Source organism: Citrus sinensis, chromosome 6, assembly GCF_022201045.2.
Source record: "Citrus sinensis cultivar Valencia sweet orange chromosome 6, DVS_A1.0, whole genome shotgun sequence".
In the NCBI taxonomy this organism is placed as follows: Eukaryota; Viridiplantae; Streptophyta; class Magnoliopsida; order Sapindales; family Rutaceae; genus Citrus; species Citrus sinensis.
The window spans coordinates 9,030,737-9,052,666 of NC_068561.1; the positions used below are offsets into that span (position 1 = coordinate 9,030,737).

At 33.5% G+C, this 21,930-nt stretch overlaps 1 protein-coding gene and 1 long non-coding RNA gene across 2 annotated transcripts; one reads left to right on the top strand and one right to left on the bottom strand.

The window, feature by feature from the left end:
* The first annotated feature begins 7,790 nt into the window (after positions 1 to 7,790).
* On the top strand, positions 7,791 to 14,441 carry LOC127902951 (uncharacterized). Its single transcript, XR_008055610.1, has 2 exons — positions 7,791 to 7,865; positions 14,293 to 14,441. It is a non-coding gene; the product is annotated as an uncharacterized LOC127902951 (long non-coding RNA).
* Positions 14,442 to 19,840: 5,399 nt separating this feature from the next.
* LOC107178781 (zinc finger BED domain-containing protein DAYSLEEPER-like) lies at positions 19,841 to 21,214 on the bottom strand. The gene is made up of 4 exons (XM_025092705.1): positions 20,881 to 21,214; positions 20,672 to 20,798; positions 20,509 to 20,566; positions 19,841 to 20,332 (listed from the first exon to the last, which is right to left on the bottom strand). Exons 1-4 carry the CDS (start codon positions 21,212 to 21,214, stop codon positions 19,841 to 19,843), a joined length of 1,011 nt encoding a protein of 336 aa, XP_024948473.1.
* Positions 21,215 to 21,930: the final 716 nt, after the last annotated feature.

Consider the following 21,930-nt stretch of genomic DNA (forward strand, 5'->3'; position numbering starts at 1 on the left):
AAAACCATAAATAAAATAAAAATAATTGACAAAATTTTTCTAGATATATTGTCCACTTATTAATATGCACTTAAGTATCGCGCATGGCTCATTGGTGCGTGTGACCTAACGATTAATTAGGTTTGTAAGAATACAAGCTAGCTAGCAAGGACAAGCTTCCACCTTAACCATTGTTCTTCTTCACTTCTTATTTAATTATAATTTAATTATTGTTTGATGATTATACCAGTGCTGTATTTTTTTAATATATTATTAAATTTTTTAAGCTATTTTAATTTCATAATGGAAATGTGACGACGCCCATCTTGATTTTCCAACTAATTTTGGAAGCTTTCTTCTTAATTTATTAAAATGTATGCTTCATAGCTAAAGCCTATATTTTAGAGTTGATGATTCGTATTTGAGACAGTAGTTTCTCCTGTTAAAATAAATAAAAAAACAAAACAAAACAAAAAAAATAAAATCCATGCAACTTCTTAACAGGAGTGGTAGTTGCCTTACAAATTGCTAGCATAGTTAACTTTTAATAGCTTGCGAATTCCGAATCCTAAGAGAATTATCCCCCTACTTATGTGTTTATAATTATGAACATAATTTATTGGGTTTGACTGAGTAATTTTTAAGTAAATGTTTTTTTTTTGTTGGCTGTTTTAAATTCAAATCCTAACAGGAGTACAAGGTTAGAAAATTGATTTGGATTTCATTAAAAAGAAAGATAAATAAATAAATAAATTACAAAAATCAAAATACAATGAGGGAAATTTTGAAATACAACTACACATTCTCAATCTCTCTATCAGCAATTACGCATGCATCTCTATTTTTAAAGTTTAAATTATTATTATTTAAAAGATTTTGATGATGGGAATGCAAAATTTTAGCCGCTAAATACTATATCTCTTAGTTGAATTTGGTGATTAAGGGCGCAAAATGCATTAACGACCAACCGCACCATTAAAAAACTTTCGTATAAATAGTTTAAACCATAAAATCACTATCTATGGATTAGTTTAAATTATGTATCACATACTTTAAACTTTTAAGAATGAATTTTTAATTTTTATCTAAAATTAAGTGACAAATTATCTAAACGTCATCAAGATTTTAACTCTTTGGATACTTCCTAGATTCATAACTCAATTCAATATTTTTCTCTAGTGCTCAATAATTAATTAATGAGTGATGATACACATCCCAGAATCACCACAATTCTGACATTAACAGTATTAACAGAAACATGTAGTTTTAGGTAATTATTTAAATGCTAATCATGGCTTAATCCAATTTAAACTCCAGTAATTAAATAATTAATCCCCATATTATGCTCTCTCCTTAAAATAGTTTTAGTTCAATCGACACACGATCATTTTGCTCTATGCTGTGATTATTCAATCCACAATAAAACAAATGATCGAGAAATCATATGATTTGATTAATTTTTAATTTAATTGTGTATGCATATTCTTATGCCACGGGTCACAATAATTAATGTTAATATAATGTTTCTTTGATGTCAAATGAAATCAAATATTACTCTTCTTCGGGATTGGATGCACTGCAAAGAGTTCGTTGAATTATTGATTTCATTAATCAATAAAATCGGTAGGTCTCAAAGATCAGTTTTGACATCATTATCGTGTTAATTTGGAGTTATTTAGTAGTTGTTCCTCGAGTCTAAGCAAGTGGTCCATACATATATGCACATGCTCAAGGTAGGAGCAAATTAATGGTACCATTGAATATTCCCTAAGCATTAATTCAATGATATTGATTTTTTTCTTCCTAATTTTAGAAAACAGTTAGCGAGAAATAATTCATTAAGCTGCAAGTTGAATGTCACTCTCCCTTCTAACTACATCTCGTGATCTTAATATTAAAGACGCAAATAGCTAGTTTTTGTTTTTTTTTTACTAAAATCAATATACACTATTTATTTTTTATTATTTTTATAATAACCAACGACTCTTGTGGCACAATAATTATATAGTATTATTTTATCTTTAAATATATTATTATTCATATTTATTATTAATTAAATAAATTATATAAAAAATTTTAAAAAATAATACTAAAAATAAGAAATGTAATTTTCGGGATAAAAAATTAATACTAATATAATTTCTTATTAAACATCTTTTCTTATAATAAGTATATATTCTATATTTTCAAGATAAATTATCAATAAAATTATCTATTTACCCTTCTTTTCCTATAAATTTTTTATGTTAGAGAATTATTTGCTATTATGAAGTAGGGGGCAAGTGATATATATTAATTTCAGAAGGAGAAAAACTAAGAATTTTTGGTTATAGACTAATGATGCTACAAACCTCAACTCAACTACTAATACATTATCAAATCTTTACATTTAGAATGGTTAATTTTTATTTTTAATTAAAATCTACGTATAAACAATTTTTATTTTGTTTAACATATTCTTCTCTAATGTAAACATAACTATTTTTTTTAATCTAAACAAATTGTTTTCCTTTTTCTTGTTTTTGATTTGATTGTCACGAATGAATTAGCTAGCACAAAATGTTACATCAAAATCTACTCCCCTTGTTAATGTCGTTTCCTCCTATTATAGAGATGGATTTGCTTAAAATTAATCTCAATAAAAATTAAGATTATGATGGTAATTTACTTCGAACTCCCATTCAATAAGACAAGATTTAAGAACCCATCATTCAAAATGCATGATTTACGTGCTTTTATAACATTTGTTGAATCAAAGTTAAACTTCGATTTTGGTATCAAGCTTTCCTAAAAGGTGATACTGTCGTATTGCAAGTCACAGTTTAAAAAACTCTGCCTTCTAATCTAAGTTTGGCAATAAATATAGTTAAAAATAATAATGAAACAAAAATCGAAATGGAATTTGTCAGCAACCATATTGAAAACAATTTTGAAGGAAAGAGGGAGCAGAGTCAATTGTCATAAATATAGGTCCCAATTTCTGACTCAGCTCCGAGTATGACTTGCGAAAGTTGGCATGTATGTTTTTGTTAATGACATTCCATGGCATGAAAGGCATGACATGACATACATGATGATGAATCATTGATGCTGGCCATCTATTGCGAAACCATAGATGGCAAGTTGAAATATCTTTTTTCTCTTTTGGGGTGCATGTGGTGTTTGAAAAGGGTTCGATTTTGGGATCTTTTGAAAAAAGTGAAGTTGAATTGAAAAATGAAAATAAAAGAAAAGTGTAATTGTATTTATGCATTTAACAGAATGGCGATTTTGTCCTTTCTAGAAATCTTTTTCATCACTCATATCCATGATTAATTTGTAATACCCTATCTTACATCAAAGCTGTGAAAGAAAAAAAAAAAAAATATATATATATATATATACACACACATACACACACTGTTAAAGAGTATATGTCATATTTTAATAAGGTAATGAACTAGTTTAGTTTAAATTACTAGAGGTTTTGGGTAATCAATTTGTTTGTAAAAATGCTCCATAGTTTTATATTTTTTGTGATTATTTGCGCATAAATAGTGTATTCTTTTTGGTGATTATTTACATACCTAACGGAAAATGAGGTTTTCAAAATAAATACCAAAAAAATCTGATTAAGATAATTTTAAAATATCGTATCGTACAGGCTACACATAATCAGGATAATAAGTCACAACTAAAAAAGATGTGTCATCGTCGCCTTGTTTGTTTATTCGTTTAGTTTGTTGAATGATGAAAATTAGAGGCAAAGCCAACAGACATGGAAGGGAATAGTTGGGACCCACTCCACATCGGCAACACATGGCGCTGTGTTGGATTTTTTTGAGTTTGTAATTGCACGTCAAGAATTAATTTCAATCACGTCTCTTCTTTTGCGTCTCCAAATTTCAACCTATGTTTATCCATTTAGCATGACATTTTATTATTATTATTTGTTTTTGGTATTTTTAAATTCCCGCTATTAGACAGCCATCATTTTTGTTTTCATATTTTTGGCCTTGGTTACTTAGGTCAGTTTCTTTTCTACTTGAAATTTAAATAAAATCTTGTAATTAAATCTCTTGTACGACTAAAGTTAATTTTTTTTTAATAAATGCCTATATTTTATCAAAAGAAAAGAAGAGAAGAAGTCACAATCAGATTACAAGCCAAATTTATATTTCGGTATACCCCATGAATCGTCATGCAATTTTACAAGTTCATCAAAGATAATCATATTTTCAAAGAATTTTAACCTACAATTTCATTTTAGTCTATTTTGTAAGGATTTGTAATATCTACATTTTTCGTAGTCATAATTCTTTTTCATATTATTATGTTGACAACAATCACTTTTAGAATATCCAATCCAACCGCCAACTAATTATTTCAACTAAATAATCTAAACCTACCAAGTTCTTCCAACTTGAAATGATGCTTATGAATCTCCTCGTTATAGCATCCCTTAATCCATAAATGCACACATATATGTATCAAAATTACTTAGGATAATGACGGTTGGTGAGGCATCACAACTCTATGTCTATATCACATAAAAATTTTCTACCATTTGCTTTCTTTTATTTTATCTTTCGTGTGAAGAAATTTGAAAAAACAAAAAGTGTCAACAATCATTAGTTGGAATTCAAATTCCACTTGCTAGAAATTATATATGTATACCAAGAAAGTGTTTCCATAAAAGCTTTCAACTGTTGTTATTCACAAGTCACAACCCACGTGCATGTACATTTATTTTTCTTTCATTTAGTCTAAATCTGGGGCAATATAGAGCCCCGATTCTTTTAACCTACTAGTTTTGAATTTTATAGCATTTTGACTGTAGAACATTAGGGAACAAAAAATCCTGTATGTGGATTTTCTTTTGACTTGGATAACCAATTATAAACAAACAAATAAATATTTGAGATGAATGGATTTACATGACTTCATGCAGCCATGACAACTTATCAGAGTTAAATTTCAAAAATGTGTAATCCAAACAAGTAAGTGGCGGAGCCAGAATTTGGCCTGGCGGCTTAGTACAATTTTTGTTAAAAAAAATGTGTTAACAAATTTTTAAAAAATAATTACTACAGGAAATAAAAACTAATACAAACATAAAAACATTTTTTTAATATAGAAACTCTAGTTTTAAAGACTTTTACGATGCGTTTATTTCTTCGGTATTGGAATGGAAGGAATATGAATGGATCAGAATTCGAATGGGGTATAAGAATCAAAATAAGTTATTTACTTAAGATGTAAGAATTGGATTTATAAAGAGTTGTATTCCATTGATCTATTTCCTTTATCTTATAATTGGAATGGATTTCTATAAGTTCATAGATTGCCCTTAATTACAATTATTTATTTATTCACTATCAAAATAAAAAATAAATATTACTACCATTATTATTATTATTATGATTATATGATAAAATAATGAAAATTATTATTACTCTATTCCTATTATTTTGATTATAAATATTATGATGATGCTGATGGTGATAATTTACTACTTAAACTGGAGTAAAAAAAAGAATTTTTTTTTAAATTTTTAAATTTTGTTTAAGAATAAAAATATCAATTTTATTCCTCATTTCTATTTTCCTGTTTTAATTCCCACCTCTTCTATGGGAATGAAATTCCTATTTCTCATTCTCAAACTCATGAACCCCACTTTAAATCCCACTTTAAATCCATACTCATTTCTTAATATTTTGAGTGAGTAAACATTATCAATAACGGACAGGAATCATTCTCGTATCCACCTTAGATGAAAAGGTGAACGTGCCCCAACATTTTGTAGTCCTGAGGGACTCGTTGAGGCCGGTTTACTTGGTTTAGTAGTTCCTTTCTCTCCTAAATACCCGATTAAGAAACTGGATTGATAGGAATCATTCTCATTCCCTGTTAAAAGAAGTAGTAAACCATAAGCTCTTGGTCCCGGTTATATAAAAGAGAGCAAATTGAGATTTGAGAAGGATGAACGGATAGGGATAGAACTGATTGGTTGTTAACAAGATGCCAAAAATGGTGAGTTTGGGCTGAACTATATTGAAAAATTTATTGGTAATTTATGCCTATTACAAAAATATAATTTGGGCTTGGACAAAATAAAACTTGAGTTGAACTATTGGTAGCCTTCTATAATCCTTTTAAAACTCCTCTCCTATTGTAATTACATTAAAGGACAAAATAAATCTAGTTACACTATTATATTTCTCTTTTCAACTCTTTACACCATACAACTACATCAAAGTCTTTTACAATTTTTATTTCCTCACAAACAACTTTTCTTGAGAAATTTACAAATTTTATTTTTAATTTAAAAAATAAATAATAGCTATTTGAGTCCACTTTAATTTACTAAACTTTCTAATAATAAGTTTTGTAAACTTAATTTTAATTACAAAACTTTCTAAACTTATTTTTAATTTAAAAAAAATAATGGTTATTTGAGTCCATTGTAATTCTACTTAATTCGTACATGTATTTGATTTTTTTTTTTCAGTAAAATATGTATGATTTAATAATTCAAAAATTTATAAAAAGAATATTTGTAATTAGAGCTATTTGGAAGAAACTAAATTGTTTTTCTTTCTGAATAAAAAAATTAAAAAAATAGAAAAGGATATTTTGGGAATTAAAGTAGGTTTTGGTAGAAAAAGGGGTTTGAAAAAAAAACTTTTTGAACATAAATTGAGCTTCAATAAACAAGATTTCAAGGGTCCAACCAACTTCTAGGTCATAGCTTGGTCGTCTCTGTCTCTTTGAACACTAGTAATGGGAAAATAGCTACTCCCTCTATTTACATTCTATTTGATAACTTACTCATACTTTTTTCCTAGTACTCCTATTTTTCCTAGTACTCCATTATCCTTTTGTCACTAAAATTTTAATGGTGCATTTACTAATCAATAATCAGAATAAATTATTTATTTGAGTTGGAGGCATCAAAATCAAAATGGGCTGCATTTTTATTAATGTTTTTACTTTATTTTGGAATCAAAATTAACTATTTTAAATTACTAAAATGCCCTTTAATAATTATAGTCCTTAATATTATCAATATCTATCATAACGAAAACAACAACAACAACAACAACAATAACATTTTAATAATAATATTAATAAATTTTATTATTATTATTATTAAATAATAATAATAATAATAATGATCAATAAATAAATAAATAATGAAGGGCCTATTTGTAAATGTTACAAAACATTCAAGCACTTTTATAAGTTCTATAGGGACAAAATGCAAAATGATAGAACTTGAATAGCTGACACAACTAGCCAACCATTTACATTCTATTTTTAGCTAAAAATAAGCTAATAAATTAGCAAAAATAATAAGCAAACATAAAATACATATATAAATTCAAAATGATTTTCAATATAACATAAGTTCTAATAATACAAAATACAAATATAAAATTAAAAATCCTTACACAACACATATAGAATAGAAGTTCAAATATCTCTAGTTGAATAAGTCACCTAGTATATATATAAATTCAAAATCCCAATATAGCAGCACAAGTACAAAAGTTTTAACATTATAATTGATATCGAACCACATTCCATGACGAAACATTTGAATGACATATCCTTTATTAAGGTGATTAGGTAAAGTAAAGAACACACGTAATAAATCTTGTTTCATGGCCAATATACTAGTCTCATCATATATTTCTTCATCAGCCAAGATTTTGCTCTTTTTTTTTCGTATAACTTAGCTTATAAATTAGCTATATTCTTACTAGAAGTAGAAAGCACATTAATCAAAACATCTAGCCTAGTGTCATGGCCCAAGCCTCCTTGCATGGCCTGGCCCATGGAGGATTCTAGAGCCATGGAGACTCATGCAATGTGTAGATATTTTATGTATTTATTATTAGTAGGTGGTAGGTGATAGTCGAGCATTAACCCACTCTCTTGTACTCTATATATAGGAGAAGGCCTCATTTGGCCAACACACACAGCAATATACAATTTCCAGCACACATAGCTTTGTAAGCATTTCTTCAAATAATACAAGTTCTTTCCTCCCATCTTTTGTGAGTTAGAGTGAATACTCATTCTGGTTTTCGAATCCAGTAACGGATTTGAGTGTAAGGCTGACTTAGGGCCAAGAGAGTGTGAATTTGGCGCCTAAGGCTGCACGACACAGCATGAGATAAAATTGGGCCGTGACAGTTGGTATTAGAGCCGTCAACACTCGTGGGTAGTTGCGTTGTTCGAAAGGAAGGATGTTAGAGCTCACTCATGATGACCAAAAGGGGAGGGAGCCTAACCCCAATGCGAAGAAGGGGAAGAACAACAAGGAGAAGTTGGTGGACTTGTTCAACGCTATGGAGAATGGGGTTGTCCGTGGAGAGATTGCCATTGCCAAGATTAAGGAGCACCTCGAGATCTTTAAGCAGAAGATGGATGAGGTGGATGATCTTAGGGAACAGATGGGCGACCTAAGCCAAGACGTGGTGGTGCAACGCCAAAGCCTTGAAGAGTTCCAAGTGATGGTCATGAACTCTATTGAGGCACTAAGGGCTCAAGTGGAGGAGCTTCACGAGGGCCTTGAGGAGACTAAAAGCGATTGGGCACTTTGCAAGAAGGCGATGGTCAACGGGGTGCTCAACACCAATGCCGCACCTCCAATGAGGGTTAAGGTTCCGAGGCAAATGAGGTACGGGGGCAAGCTGGATGCCCAGGAGATCGAGAACTTCCTGTGGTCCATGGAAAGGTATTTTGAGGCCACCAATGTCTAGGGTGACCAGAAGAAGGTGGACATTGTGATCGGGTACCTTGAGGATCACATGACCGCTTGGTGGCAGCGGAAGCATGCAGAGATTGTGTGTGGGATGTGCATCATCAACACATGGGAGTTGCTGAAGTGCGAGCTCAAGAAGCAATTCTATCCGGGGAATATGGCGTATAAGGCTCGCAACAAGATAAGAGAGCTGAAGCACATGGGGTCCATCTCAAAGTATGTCGATGATTTTTCAAAGCTCGTGCTCCAAATCGACAACATGAACACGGATGATTTGTTGTTCAACTTCATGGAGGGACTTCAGTCGTGGGCACAACATGAGTTACAACAGCGCCAAGTGAATGACATCACCACAACCCTCATTGAGGCAGACACGCTTGTGGAATTCTAGAAGGGTGTCGTCCAAGCCGAAGAAGGATGATAAGCCCAAACATGACAGAGGTGGGGGAGCGAAGTGATGTGCTCATAATTTATCTATTATTTTAATGCTTCCATAACTTAATTTTATGTTAAATTATATTTTATTATATTAATTTTTATCTTAATTTTTATATTTTGTCATTGTATGAATATTGGGAATATTCATGAGAAAATAAGCTTAAAGAGGAAACAAATTGGAGTATAATGGAAATAATATGGAAGCAAAAGGGAAAGAAATAAAAAGCCAAATCAGGAAGCTTTGAATTTTTGGTTGACAAATATGGCAAGCACGTGGGGAGCATTAAAGAATTAATTGGCAAATGGCAATTTGAATGATTCACGTGATGGGCTTTGACTTTGCAAATTGGCCAATTAAATTTTACAAGTTAAGCGTGCATGGGCTTAGAAAGTGTGCTAGGTTTGTTTCATTTTAAATCTTTTTGATTTAAGGATTCAGAAGCCGCACAATTTAAGAAGTTAAGGATCGAATAAAAGGAGGCAGCCGCACAAATTGCAGAAATGGGAGAGAAAACCAAGAGCAAGAAAAAAATAAAAGAAGAAGAGAAGCCACCGCTGCAAATATGGGAGCAACAATTTGGAGAAGTCAATTGCAGAGATTGGAGAGAGACAACTTCTTGAGTTTTTCTTTCACTCTTCTCTATTATCTTACTTGAATGTTCCCAATTAAATTAATGGATTCTCTTTATATTCCCATGAACTGATTTATTTTACTAGGGCTACGATGTAGCCTAACTATAAAGATTTAATTCCATAAATCTGAGTTATTTTTAATTTATTATTCCATAGTTGAGTGTTCATTATTGTGTTTATTGCTTTTAAATATCTGGCCAATATTTAAATGATTTGAGGATACATAATGAGACTGAGAGGAGATTTATGTATTTTTGCTCTGTGTAATGGATGCCATGAATTGAACGAAAGACAGAGATGTGCCAACGTGATTCGTGCAATTTTATCTAAGAATTTCCATAGAGCTCAATGAATCTTTGCATATTTAAATTCACATAGAGATATAGTGGGTTGATATATGGAGATATTTTTGATATTACTCGATAGAGGATATTGAATAGATTAGGGAAATTCAATGTCAACATGGGTAATAAACTTTAATAGTATAGATGGAGGATTAAATTAGATTGGTTATGGTGAAATCGGATGTCCTAGTATTTTAATCTCTTGGTGATTTCTATTACTGTCTGCATCTTTATTTAATTTTTTGTTATTTTATTTAATTTAATTTAAATCTAAATTTGATTATTCGATTGTTCAAATAAATTAGGGTTAGAATAATTTCGGTAGCTAATAGGATATACAATCTCTGTGGGATGATACTCTACTCTTCATTATATTACTTGTGCCGACTAGGACACTTGCTAATTTACGCATCACGGAGGGAGATAAGCCGCAACACTATGATAGCAATGATAAGCCATGAAAGAAGAATGGCCCGAGGGATGGTCTGAAGGATGGCAAGAAAGAGACCAAACGCAAGCACAATTGCTTTCTTTACGATGGAGACCATTGGGTGTGGGACTGCCCAAAGAAAAAGGCTTTCAACGCCATGTTTAGCGAGACCGGGGAGCAACAACCGGAGGCACCAGCAGCTAACGCCGCCAACATGGAATGTCTGCAACTCTTCAATGCACTGAATGCCAAGCCAATTCTAGCCAAAGTGCAGGACAAGTCGCTCATGCACATCGAGGACACAATCAACAGAAAGCGAGCCCAAGCCTTGATCGACACGGAAGCGTCCCACACTTCATCAAGGTGGATGAGGCCAAGCGGCTTGAACTCAAGGTTGAGAAATCGAATGGCTGGCTCAAGATGGTGAATTCAGAGGCTAAACTACTTAGCGGAGTAGCGCGAGATGTGGAGCTACACCTAGGCCCTTGGCGATTTAAGGCCAATTTCTCCGTTGTACCTTTGGATGATTTTACACTTGTTTTGGGCATGGAATTTTTGTGATAGTTTAATGCGATGCCACTTCCGAAGTACAACTCAATGTGTATCCTGGAGGGAGCCCCATGCATGGTCCCGACCGTGAGCAAGGCCATACCACCGGCCCAACTTTCCGTAATGCAAATTAGCAAGGGTTACAAGCGGCATGAGGAGACATTTCTCGCCACCATTTATGAGGCCGGTGACAGATAGGATGTTATGGCCATGGTGCCCATATTGGAGGCGGTAGGCCAAGTCCTTGAGACGTATAGAGACATGATGCTACCCGAGTTGCCAAAACAGTTACCGCCACGAACGAAAGTGGACCACAAGATTGATCTGGAGCCGGGTGCCAAGCCGCATGCACGAGCACCCTATCGAATGTCTCCACTGGAGTTGGAGGAGTTGTGGAGGCAACTTAAGGAGCTGCTGGACGTAGGATATATCCAGCCCTCGAAGGCACCATATGGGGCACCGGTGCTATTCCAACGGAAGCATGATGGCTCACTTCAACTATGCATCGACTACCGTGCCCTCAACAAGGTGACCATAAAGAACAAATATCTCATCCCACTGATTGCGGACTTATTCGATCAACTTGGACGCGCCAAGTACTTCTCCTAGCTTGAGCTTAGGTCGGGATACTACCAAGTGCGAATTGGGGAGGGAGATGAGCCGAAGACCGCTTGTGTGACTAGATATGGGGTGTACAAGTTCAAGGTAATGCCTTTCGGCCTCACCAACGCTCCGACCACATTTTACACGCTCATGAACTGCATATTCCAGCCATAACTTGATCAGTTTGTGGTGGTATATCTCGATGACATCGTGGTCTATAGCAACACCTTGGCGGAACATGCTGAGCACTTGCAGGTCGTGTTCGGGGTGTTGCGGGACAATGAGCTGTATGTGAAGTGGGACAAGTGTTCGTTCGCAAAACCAGAGGTGGATTTTCTTAGCCATAAAATCTGAGATGAGACGCTGCTCATGGACAAACCAAGGTCCGAGCCACTGCCGAATGAGAGCTGCCCACAAAGGTGATCGAGTTGCCAACTATTATCGGAGGTTCATTAGGGGTTATTCCGCCATTGCCGCACCACTCACCGATTTGCTCAAGAAGACTATCAAGTGGGAATGGACAGAAAAGAGCCAGTAAGCCTTAGATGCCCTCAAGAAGGCCGTGACGGAAGAGCTGGTACTAGTACTGCCGAACCATGACTTACCATTCGAGGTACACACTGATGCTTCTGATTTTTTTGTTAGAGGTGTGTTGATGTAGGCTGAACATTCAATAGCCTTCGAGAGCGGAAAACTCAATGATATGAAGTGGCGATATACGGTACAAGAGAAGGAAAAGACTACGGTAGTGCACTGTTTGCGCACATGGAGGCACTACTTGCTTGGGTCCAAGTTCGTGGTGAAGACGGATAACGTGGCCACTAGTTACTTCCAAAGCCAAAAGAAGCTGAGTTCGAAGCAAGTGAGATGGCAAAATTTCTTGGCTGAATTCGATTATGTGCTGGAGTATAAGCTGGGAAGGGCTAATTTGGTAGCGGATGCCTTGAGTCGAAAGCCAATCTTGCTGCCATGAGCTGGATACAAGGGGAGTTTCTCACACTCATCAAGGAGGGAACGGAGCATGATCCATTGGCCAAACAGCTGGGTTCTCTCATGCAACGAGCGAAATCAATGAGGTTTTGGGTCGAGGATGGCCTTTTATACACCAAGGGATGGCGTATCTTTGTTTTGAAGTGGGAAAACTTGCGGCGGAACTTGATTAAGGAGTGTCATGATACCAAGTGGGCTGGACACCAGGGACAAAGGCGGACACATGCGTTGCTTGAGTCGATATACTATTAGCCTCAGATGCGAGATGAGGTAGAGCAGTTCGTGCGAACATGCTTAGTATGCCAATAGGACACAGTAGAGCAACAATTTCCCGTAGGGTTGCTTGAGCCACTGCCCACTCCGGATCGACCGTGGGAAAGCATATTGATGGATTTCATCACTTGTCTTCTGAAATCGGAGGGGTTTCTGACTATTGTTGTAGTGGTGGATCGCTTCTTTAAGTATGCCACTTTCATTCTAGCCTCGAAGGAGTGCAACGCGGAGGACACGACTAAGCTTTTCTTTAGGCACATGGTGAAGTATTGGGGACTTCCGAAATCCATCATTAGTGACCGTGACAGCCGGTTTACGGGGAGATTTTGGACTGAGTTGTTCAAGCTAATGGGGTTGGTGCTATACTTCTCTACGAGCTTCTATCCACAAACCAACGGGCAAACGAAGAGAGTGAATGCCTTGTTGGAGTTGTACTTGTGGCATTTCGTGAGTGCGAACTAGCATGATTGGGCAAAGTTACTGGACGTGGTCTAATTTTCCAACAACTTGCAGCGGAGCGAGGCTACATCGAGGAGCCCTTTCAAGGTGATCATGGGACAACAGCCGCTTACGCCACACACGCTCATCATGAGCTATACCGGGAGGTGTCCTGCGGCCTATAAGGTGGCCAAGTCGTGGCATAAGCAAGCGAACATAGCACGGGCGCACCTCGACAGATGAAGAAATGGGCGGATAACAAGCGTAGACACTTAGAGTTCAATGTTGGGGACATGGTGCTAGTCAAGATCCTTCCATCCCAGCACAAGTCTTCACGTTCGCTGCACAACGGCCTCATTTGGAAATATGAGGGGCCATTTCCTATCATCAAGAGGGTCGGCAATGTGTCGTACAAGCTAGAGTTGCCCTCTTGGCTAAAACTCTATCCAGCCTTCCACTTGAGTTGTTTGAAGCTAAACCATGGAGATACGAAAGATTCGAACATGGGAAAATCCAAGCGCCCTCCACTCGGCAACACAAGGGTGTATGACAAAGAAGTAGAGACCATCTTAGCTGACCGAGTGGTTCGAAAGAAGAGTTTTTCGCCATGCCAAGAATACTTCGTCAAGTGGAAGGGACTACCCGAGAGTGAAGTAAGTTGGGAGCCCGCAAATAATTTGTAACAATTCCAAGACAAGATCAAGGCCTTCTATAGCGAGTCGACGAGGACGTCTCCGGATTAGGTGGGGGAGAATGTCATGGCCCAAGCCTGCTTGCATAGCCTGGCCCATGGAGGATTATAGAGCCATGGAGACGCAAGTAATGTGTAGATATTTAATGTATTTATTATGAGTAGGTGGCAGGTGGTAGGTGGTAGTTGAGCATTAACCCACTCTCTTATACTCTATATATAGGAGGAGGCCTCATTTGGCCAACACACACAAGCAATATACAATTTCCAGCACACATAGCTTTGTAAGCATTTCTTTGAATAATACAAGTTCTTTCCTTCCATCTTTTGTGAGTTAGAGTGAATACTCATTCTATTTTTTGAATCCAGCAACAGATTTGAGTGTAAGGTTGACTTAGGGCCAAGAGAGTGCGAATTTGGCACCTAAGGCCGCACGGCACAGCGTGGGACAAAGCCGGGCCGTGACACTAGGTACTAATGCAACGATTGTCTCAGTCATTCTCTCATTAATTGAGCACATTTGGTCAAACATTTTGTCTTTTGTTTCTCTTTTCCTAAGCTTGTTTGTTGAATTACTTGGAGTAAAATCTATTTGCTAAAGAATAGCATTCGAAATTGGAGTATTTGACATAACATTAACAAATTCATTTTCTAAATTCACACTAATATTATCACCTTATAGGCTCATAAACTTACTCATTTTCTAAATTCACACTAATATTATCACCTTATAGTATCTCATCATCATCATCATCTGCATTGCTAGCATTAGCTCGATTTGCTCGATCCCAACCATAAATATCAGACAAATTGTGATAATGAAGAAATAGTTTGTTAAATAAATCAATTGCCTCTGTTAATAATAATAATAATAATAATAATAATAATAATAATAATAATAATAATAATAATAATAATAATAATGTCTTAGTAACACAAATTCAAGTTGAGCAATAAAAGTAACATCATACAATTAAAAACTTTACCTTAACATGCCCATAAAAAACGTCATTTTCACATGTTATTAGCATTCCAACCAAACCCACTAAGAAAAAACATATTTGACATAGCACTCTAGTTTTGCTTGAACCATTTAACTCTAGACCTAATGTGTGAAGAAGCTTTCAAACCACATCTGGCAACTTTGCTTCCATCTTATTTTCCAACTGTTGTAAATACCCATTTTTGAAATAAATTGAGTTCGTAGTTGATAAGTAAAGTTCGGTGCTATATTTATATATGTTTAGATCATAGTGAATTCATTGAATGGTTTGTCTTAATCATGTATGAATTTACTGATGTAGTTTGACTATATTGAACTGGATCACATATGAGATTTAATTAACTTTAAAATGACTGTCAAACTTATTAAACTTCATAGGCATTGATGTTATTGCACTCTCAATCTTGAGTTAATTATAATTTCATATTTGTGATTGTCATTTCAATTGAGTTACCGTTGGGTATGATATGCACTGTAGTTAAGATTAACCAGTATATTGGTGGAAGCAATTATGAGTAGTGAGATTATAAATTAATAATATAGAATTTGTACAACACATCTCTTGACTGATTTTTTGTACTTGATGATAGAATTCTTTGACTAGAATTTGTCAATATAATTGGTATGTTGAAAATGATCATTAAAGAAAATCAATAAGTGCCGAGGAACAAAATTTAATTAAATTGATTGGATAATTGAGATATCAATTTAATTAATGATGTGGTACAAATGATTATTCAGTAAAAAAACTAATATGGCATGGGTCGAATTATTATTCGAGAACACTATCCCAAATAGCGTACAATTATAGAGGTTAGCTTCAATATTTTAGTGGAGTAGATTTGGATTAAAAGAACGAGCCAATTTAATTACAAGCCTAATTATTATAGCTACTATTGTATGTACCTATATGATTCCTAGGTTAGCTCATTTAATTGACTGCACCACTATTGGATTGATAAGCAAGATATTATTTAGTGGAAGACTTTGTTTAATATACTTGTGTATAAGGGGCCTTGTGTTATTTTACAAGGTAGGCCCCTATAATAATAAAACTCTGCTTTTGATTTTTATCTTATCTTTTAATTTAAATTAAATATTTTTTATTTAATAGAATTAAAAAATAGATAAATAGGGAGCTAGAATTTCCACCAAAAAGAGATGTGAAGAAAAAAGTTTGTTCTTTTCACAAAAGAACAGATGAGCCACAATATACTAAATGTCGAAAGAAACTTTTCTCTCTTGCTTTGAGAGAAAAATGTTTTCTACTGCTAGTTGCTTTCAGTAGTGATAAAGGCACACACACGTCAAGTGTATATCGAACTTGAGTTATAACCTAAAATATCGTGGGTGATAGATCGTGATTTAATAAGATTGGTGGTGACAGACTGTGATTTGGGAGCCTGTATTACTTCTATGAGAAGTAAAGGTACAATTTTTAGATTATGGTAATTTTATATGTTGTATGAGAATTGTGATCTAAATATTTCCACTGTAAAATGATTTTCAACTAACAATTGGTATCAGAACGATCTCATATTAATATATAAAATTGTTGTGTGATTGAATTATATGTATTATATGAGTGGCACTAATTTTATACATTATTTTCTTATGTGAATAAATATATTTATTGAACATATTAATGATTGTCTCAATTCATGATTAGAAATTTCTTTATATTAATTTTATAAATTTGGAACAAGAGGGGTGGCCTAATTTCACCATGTTTCAAATTTATTTATAGTTCAGCTAAAGGATTCAGATTTTGAGGTTGAAAAGTTCAAATTTATTTATATTGGATCCAAGTCCATTTTTTTATTATCAATTAGATAATATAATTAGAAATTTGATAAGCTCAAAAGTAATTATTTGTCTAAATTCATTTATATTGGTCCTAAGCCCATTTTGGGATTTTAAAACTAGGTCATATAAATAGAAATTTGGTAAGATTAATAATAACATTTATTTGGTTCAAGAACTTTTGAAAATAAATTTGGGCTTATTTTATTAAATTAATTGGGTTTATTTTTTTTAATAAAAATTTTATTTTAATTATAAGACGCAATAGAATTTTATTTAATGGTGCTCAAGTTTAATCTTAAAAATTGAATTAAGGATAAATTTAAAAACCCAAAGGTGCCCAAGCCAGTGGATGTGAACAAGACCAAATATAAAGAAGAGAAAGAAGGAAGATGGACGTTGACTTGAAGCCCAATAGACATTAGGCTTGTAGATTAAGTCATTTATTTCTTACGAAAACGATGAATTGAGATTGTTTAATTGCTTTTATCTATATACTATGTTTGGTTGACAGCATGCCATGATAACATGTCATATAGAATAGGTAATGCCACTCTATGCATCATAATCCATGGCATCTATTTATTATTAATCAAGATATATATTGTTTGATATTTGCATGTGCTTAATAATATTAGAATACACCCAAATAATATTATTTTAGGAAACATGCAATTAACAATATATGATATAATCTGTATTTTGTTCAAAAGAAAAAAAAAACCAACAATATTGATTGGGAGAGGGAAAGTTAAAGATAATTTTTCCCATGAACTTCATTGTTAGTTTAATAATAAAATTATATATATATACCTCGACTTCATGATATAATGATGCTCCCTATGGGGGATACATATATTTGACATTTTATTTGATGAACTTCTTCAAAGATAAGATAGAAATAGTTTTTAATTTGTTGATCACCCTAATGGTGGCTGCTTGATATGAAAGATATATAAATTTAAAAAATAGTTATACGCACTTAGTAAAATTTGTTATTAAGCTTCCCAACAGAGATCTGTTAATAAATTTTGGTCCAAAAGATAACAATAATTATTTATCATGTTTCAGCATGAAAGTAAATAATCTAATCGTTAATTGGGTCCAGTAAGTGTAGGCATGAATTCCCCATAGCTTGGCAAAGCGGTACTAGATTATTGTCACAATAAAATTAAATGATTTACAATTTTTTGCATTTACGATTTTTTATTGTGAACATTATTTGTTTCAAAGTATTTATGCATTAATGTTTTATTTTTTTAGAAAATGTCTTCCTTTAGTCCACTCACTATTATTCTAAATTAAAACAAACTCATTGGCGAGAACTACATAGATTGGAAATGAAATCTATTTATTATCCTGACTGTTAAAAATTATAAATATATTTTAGCCCAACCATGCCCTCCTGAATTAGAAGAAGAAGCTCATAAAAATCAAAGGAGGCTTTATGAGGAATGGCAAAAAGCTAATGAAATGGAAAAATGCTGCATATTAGGCTTGATTTCTAATATTCTGCAAACCAAATATCACAGCATGGAGACAACCACTGAAATCATGGACAATCTTCAATAGATATTTGGGTAGAGTACTCATTCTGCGAGACAAGCGGCACTGAAAGTGTTATGACCTCCAAGTAGGGATGACAAATATCCAATTATGGATGGATATTATCCATCCAAATACAAATCCATAATTATCCATGATGGATATATCCATATCCATATCCATATCCAATATTTAATACTGGGCATGGATATGGATTTTATCCATATAGATATAGATATCCATGGATATTTGATTTTTATTATATAAAAAATAATAATATGGAATAGTTAAAACCAATATTAGATTTCAATATCAAATAAAAAATAATAAACATAACAAATATTAAAACTATGAATTAACAAAAAGAAATTATAATATGAAATTACAAATTAATTTCAAATTAAATACAAAAAATTCATTGTTCTAACGCATCATTAATCTCCAATCTTCTAACGAATCTTTAATCTCTAACTAGACCATCATAATTAATCTGCAAATTAAAGCAAAGCATTAAACAACTAAATAATTAGTATTATTTAGGACCATGATCATTCATAATTGAGCATCACAATAAGCATCAACCATATACCAAAAAAGAAAAATAAACACTACTCAGAGCATGGTTGTGTCTCCTCTTCATCATCATTATCAGTCACTTCTCCATTTATTTCTTCCCCATTCATCACCTTATCTTTAGGAATCTTACCTAATTTTCAAAAAACAAAAACTTGTAAAATATAAAGAAAACAAATACTATCAAAATCAAATAAGTGCAGAAGTGAGCTGAATTTGATACCTTTTAATTGAGCCCATATCCAATTCTGAGTACACATTCTGAGTACACATTAAGGCCTCTACTGTACTCGGATGAAGTCTACTAGGATGTGGGCTTAAAAATCGACCTCCCGCACTAAAAGCATATTCTGAAGCAATTGTAGAGACCGGAACAACCAGCAAATCTCTAGCAATCTCAGACAATATCAGATATCTACTTCTATTCACTTTCCACCACATTAAAATATCGAAGTCTGGAGTAGTCTTATCCTCTTCTTCCAAGTAAGTATCTAACTTCGACTTAACTCGTTTACAAATATGTTGGCTTTTGAATGCATTAAATTTTGCACATCCCACATGCCCATCACAACTGAACTAGAACTAGAATTACAAACAACACTAGACTCACCAAATCCTTCAGCCAAATTCGATCCAACCATACTCTTTTTTTTTTTTTTATATTCTGAATATAAGTCAGAACAAAGAGTACAGATTCTATCAATATGAGTTGATGCATCACTACCATAAATCTAAGGAAAGAAATAATCCACTAGAACCATTTTGTATCTAGGATCCAATACAATAGTAACAACCATCACACCATGGATTTCATCCAATATTTTCCAAACTTTGCTAACATACTTTTCACCATATTTTTTATCACATCACATGAAGAATTAAGCCAAGCATTCAATGATAATCTAATTTCACAAATTATTGGAAAAAATAAGCTAGCTGTTGGGTACTTAGTGCTAGAAAACATCTCAGTCATGGTATAAAAGGGTTTCAAATGCTCACATACTACTCTCGCCAACTCCCACTCTACTTCAGTAGGCAAGTGCTTATATTGGTTATCACGATGCTTCAAACGAGTAAAAACATCTTTATAAATCAAAGCAACCTCAAGCATTAAATATGTCGAATTCCACTTAGTTTTACAATCAAGCACTAAACTCTTAGAACAATTCAACTTCAATTGGCGATTAGCTGTATCTTCAAACAACTCTATCCTTTTAGGTGATGATGTCCAGTAATTTACACTATTTCTAACTTTTTCAATCCCATCTCCTATCGCATCTAACCCATCCTTAACAATTAAATTTAAAATGTGAGCACAACATCTCACATGCAATAATTTTCCATTTAATAAGAATGAACCAGGCGGAAACTTAGCCAACAAAAGCGGAATCATAGCATCATTAGTGGAACAACTATCAATGGTTATTGTAGATAACCTTTGATCTACATTCCAATCCAACATACACTTAACCAACTCATTGGAAATGCTTCAGCAGTATGTGGAGAAGGCACATATATAAATCTAGACAATTCATAAAAAATAAAACAAAATTACAAATAAGAATAAATAAAATAAAGTATATATAATAAAATATAAATAAAATTTATTAAACTTTTAAACTAGTACCTTAAGATCCGATTTCGTAGAGTCCACGAATTGTCAATAAAATGCGCCGTCACAACCATATATCCATTTTTTTGATTGCTAGATGTCCACATATCCGTAGTAATGGAAACTTTACTAGTAATATCCCCTAACAAAGCCATTGTCTTAGCCTTTTGAAAATCAAACAGCTTAAAGACTTTTTTTTTTCACAGTGTTCCTACAAATTTTACCAAGCAAAGGCTGAACAAAACTCATCAGATCCCTAAACCCTTCATACTCAACAAACCTCAAAGGAAGCTCATGCATGATTATTATTCTTGCTATTTTTTGTCTAGCGAGTGCTTTATCAAATGCAGTGGGATCAAATGCTGAAATTACTGAAGTTTCAGCATCTTTTTTCTTGTAGACCTTAGATGCTTGACTAGGGCTAGAAGCTGGAGCTGGAGCTGGAGCTGATTCTTGTATCCGTTTGGGACACCTATCAATATGGTTTAACAAATGCGAAGTTCTACTTGATTGCTGTCCAGCAAAACCTTTGCCACAATGATTACACACTGCCTTCATTTCTCCATTAATTGTTCTCCTTGTGAAATGGTCCTAAGCTCTAGATGTTTGTCTCAATGAGCTTTTAGGTTGTCCTTCCGAGTCTCGTTTTGTACCTCCACTAATTGAATGAGTTTGTGGATTTTCAGCATTAACATTACTTGAGGTTTGAGGGTTTATTTGAACAATAGGATCGGGATCAAGATCAGACATAATTAACCTGAAAAAAAAGACATTACAGAGCAATCATTATAATGGAACGTTTAAGCAAATTTCACTTCAAATTAAAGACATTACAGGCCATATTTTCACTTCAAACAATAGGGTAATTGAGACAAAAGATTTGTTTGGAGTGTAAAGGAAAAATTAAAATTAGGACCTTGAAAGTCGTGTAAAACACTCACTCAGTTTCACTTTCTTTTCATCCATAAATATTACCATTACTGGATTTTGATATGTGTATCGCTGAGATTAATTAATTATTCCAAACGTTCCATTATCATAAATTCATCTGTAATGTCTTTTTTTCAAGGTGCAACACTGATAAGCAAATATCAAGAATGGGGTTAATATCATTTAAGCATTAAATCATGGCATGCACGCATGTACTATTTTAATCAATCAATCTCTCTCAATGATTATTATAAAATATAAAAGTTCTAAAAATGATTATTGTAAAATATAAAAGGAGGGCTGCCAGGTCTTAGCAATAACATCCATAAACTACTTATCAACCA

What these genes read in the sequence shown, in the direction of transcription:
- LOC107178781 (XM_025092705.1), bottom strand. Translation starts at nt 21,214, where the DNA reads ATGAAGGCAGTGTGTAATCATTGTGGCAAAGGTTTTGCTGGACAGCAA. An exon ending in CTACGAAATCGGATCTTAAG is followed by an intron (nt 20,567 to 20,671) that starts GTACTAGTTTAA and finishes TGAATTGTCTAG; the next exon opens with ATTTATATATGTGCCTTCTC. An exon ending in TTCCAATGAGTTGGTTAAGT is followed by an intron (nt 20,333 to 20,508) that starts GTATGTTGGATT and finishes TTAATTGTTAAG; the next exon opens with GATGGGTTAGATGCGATAGG.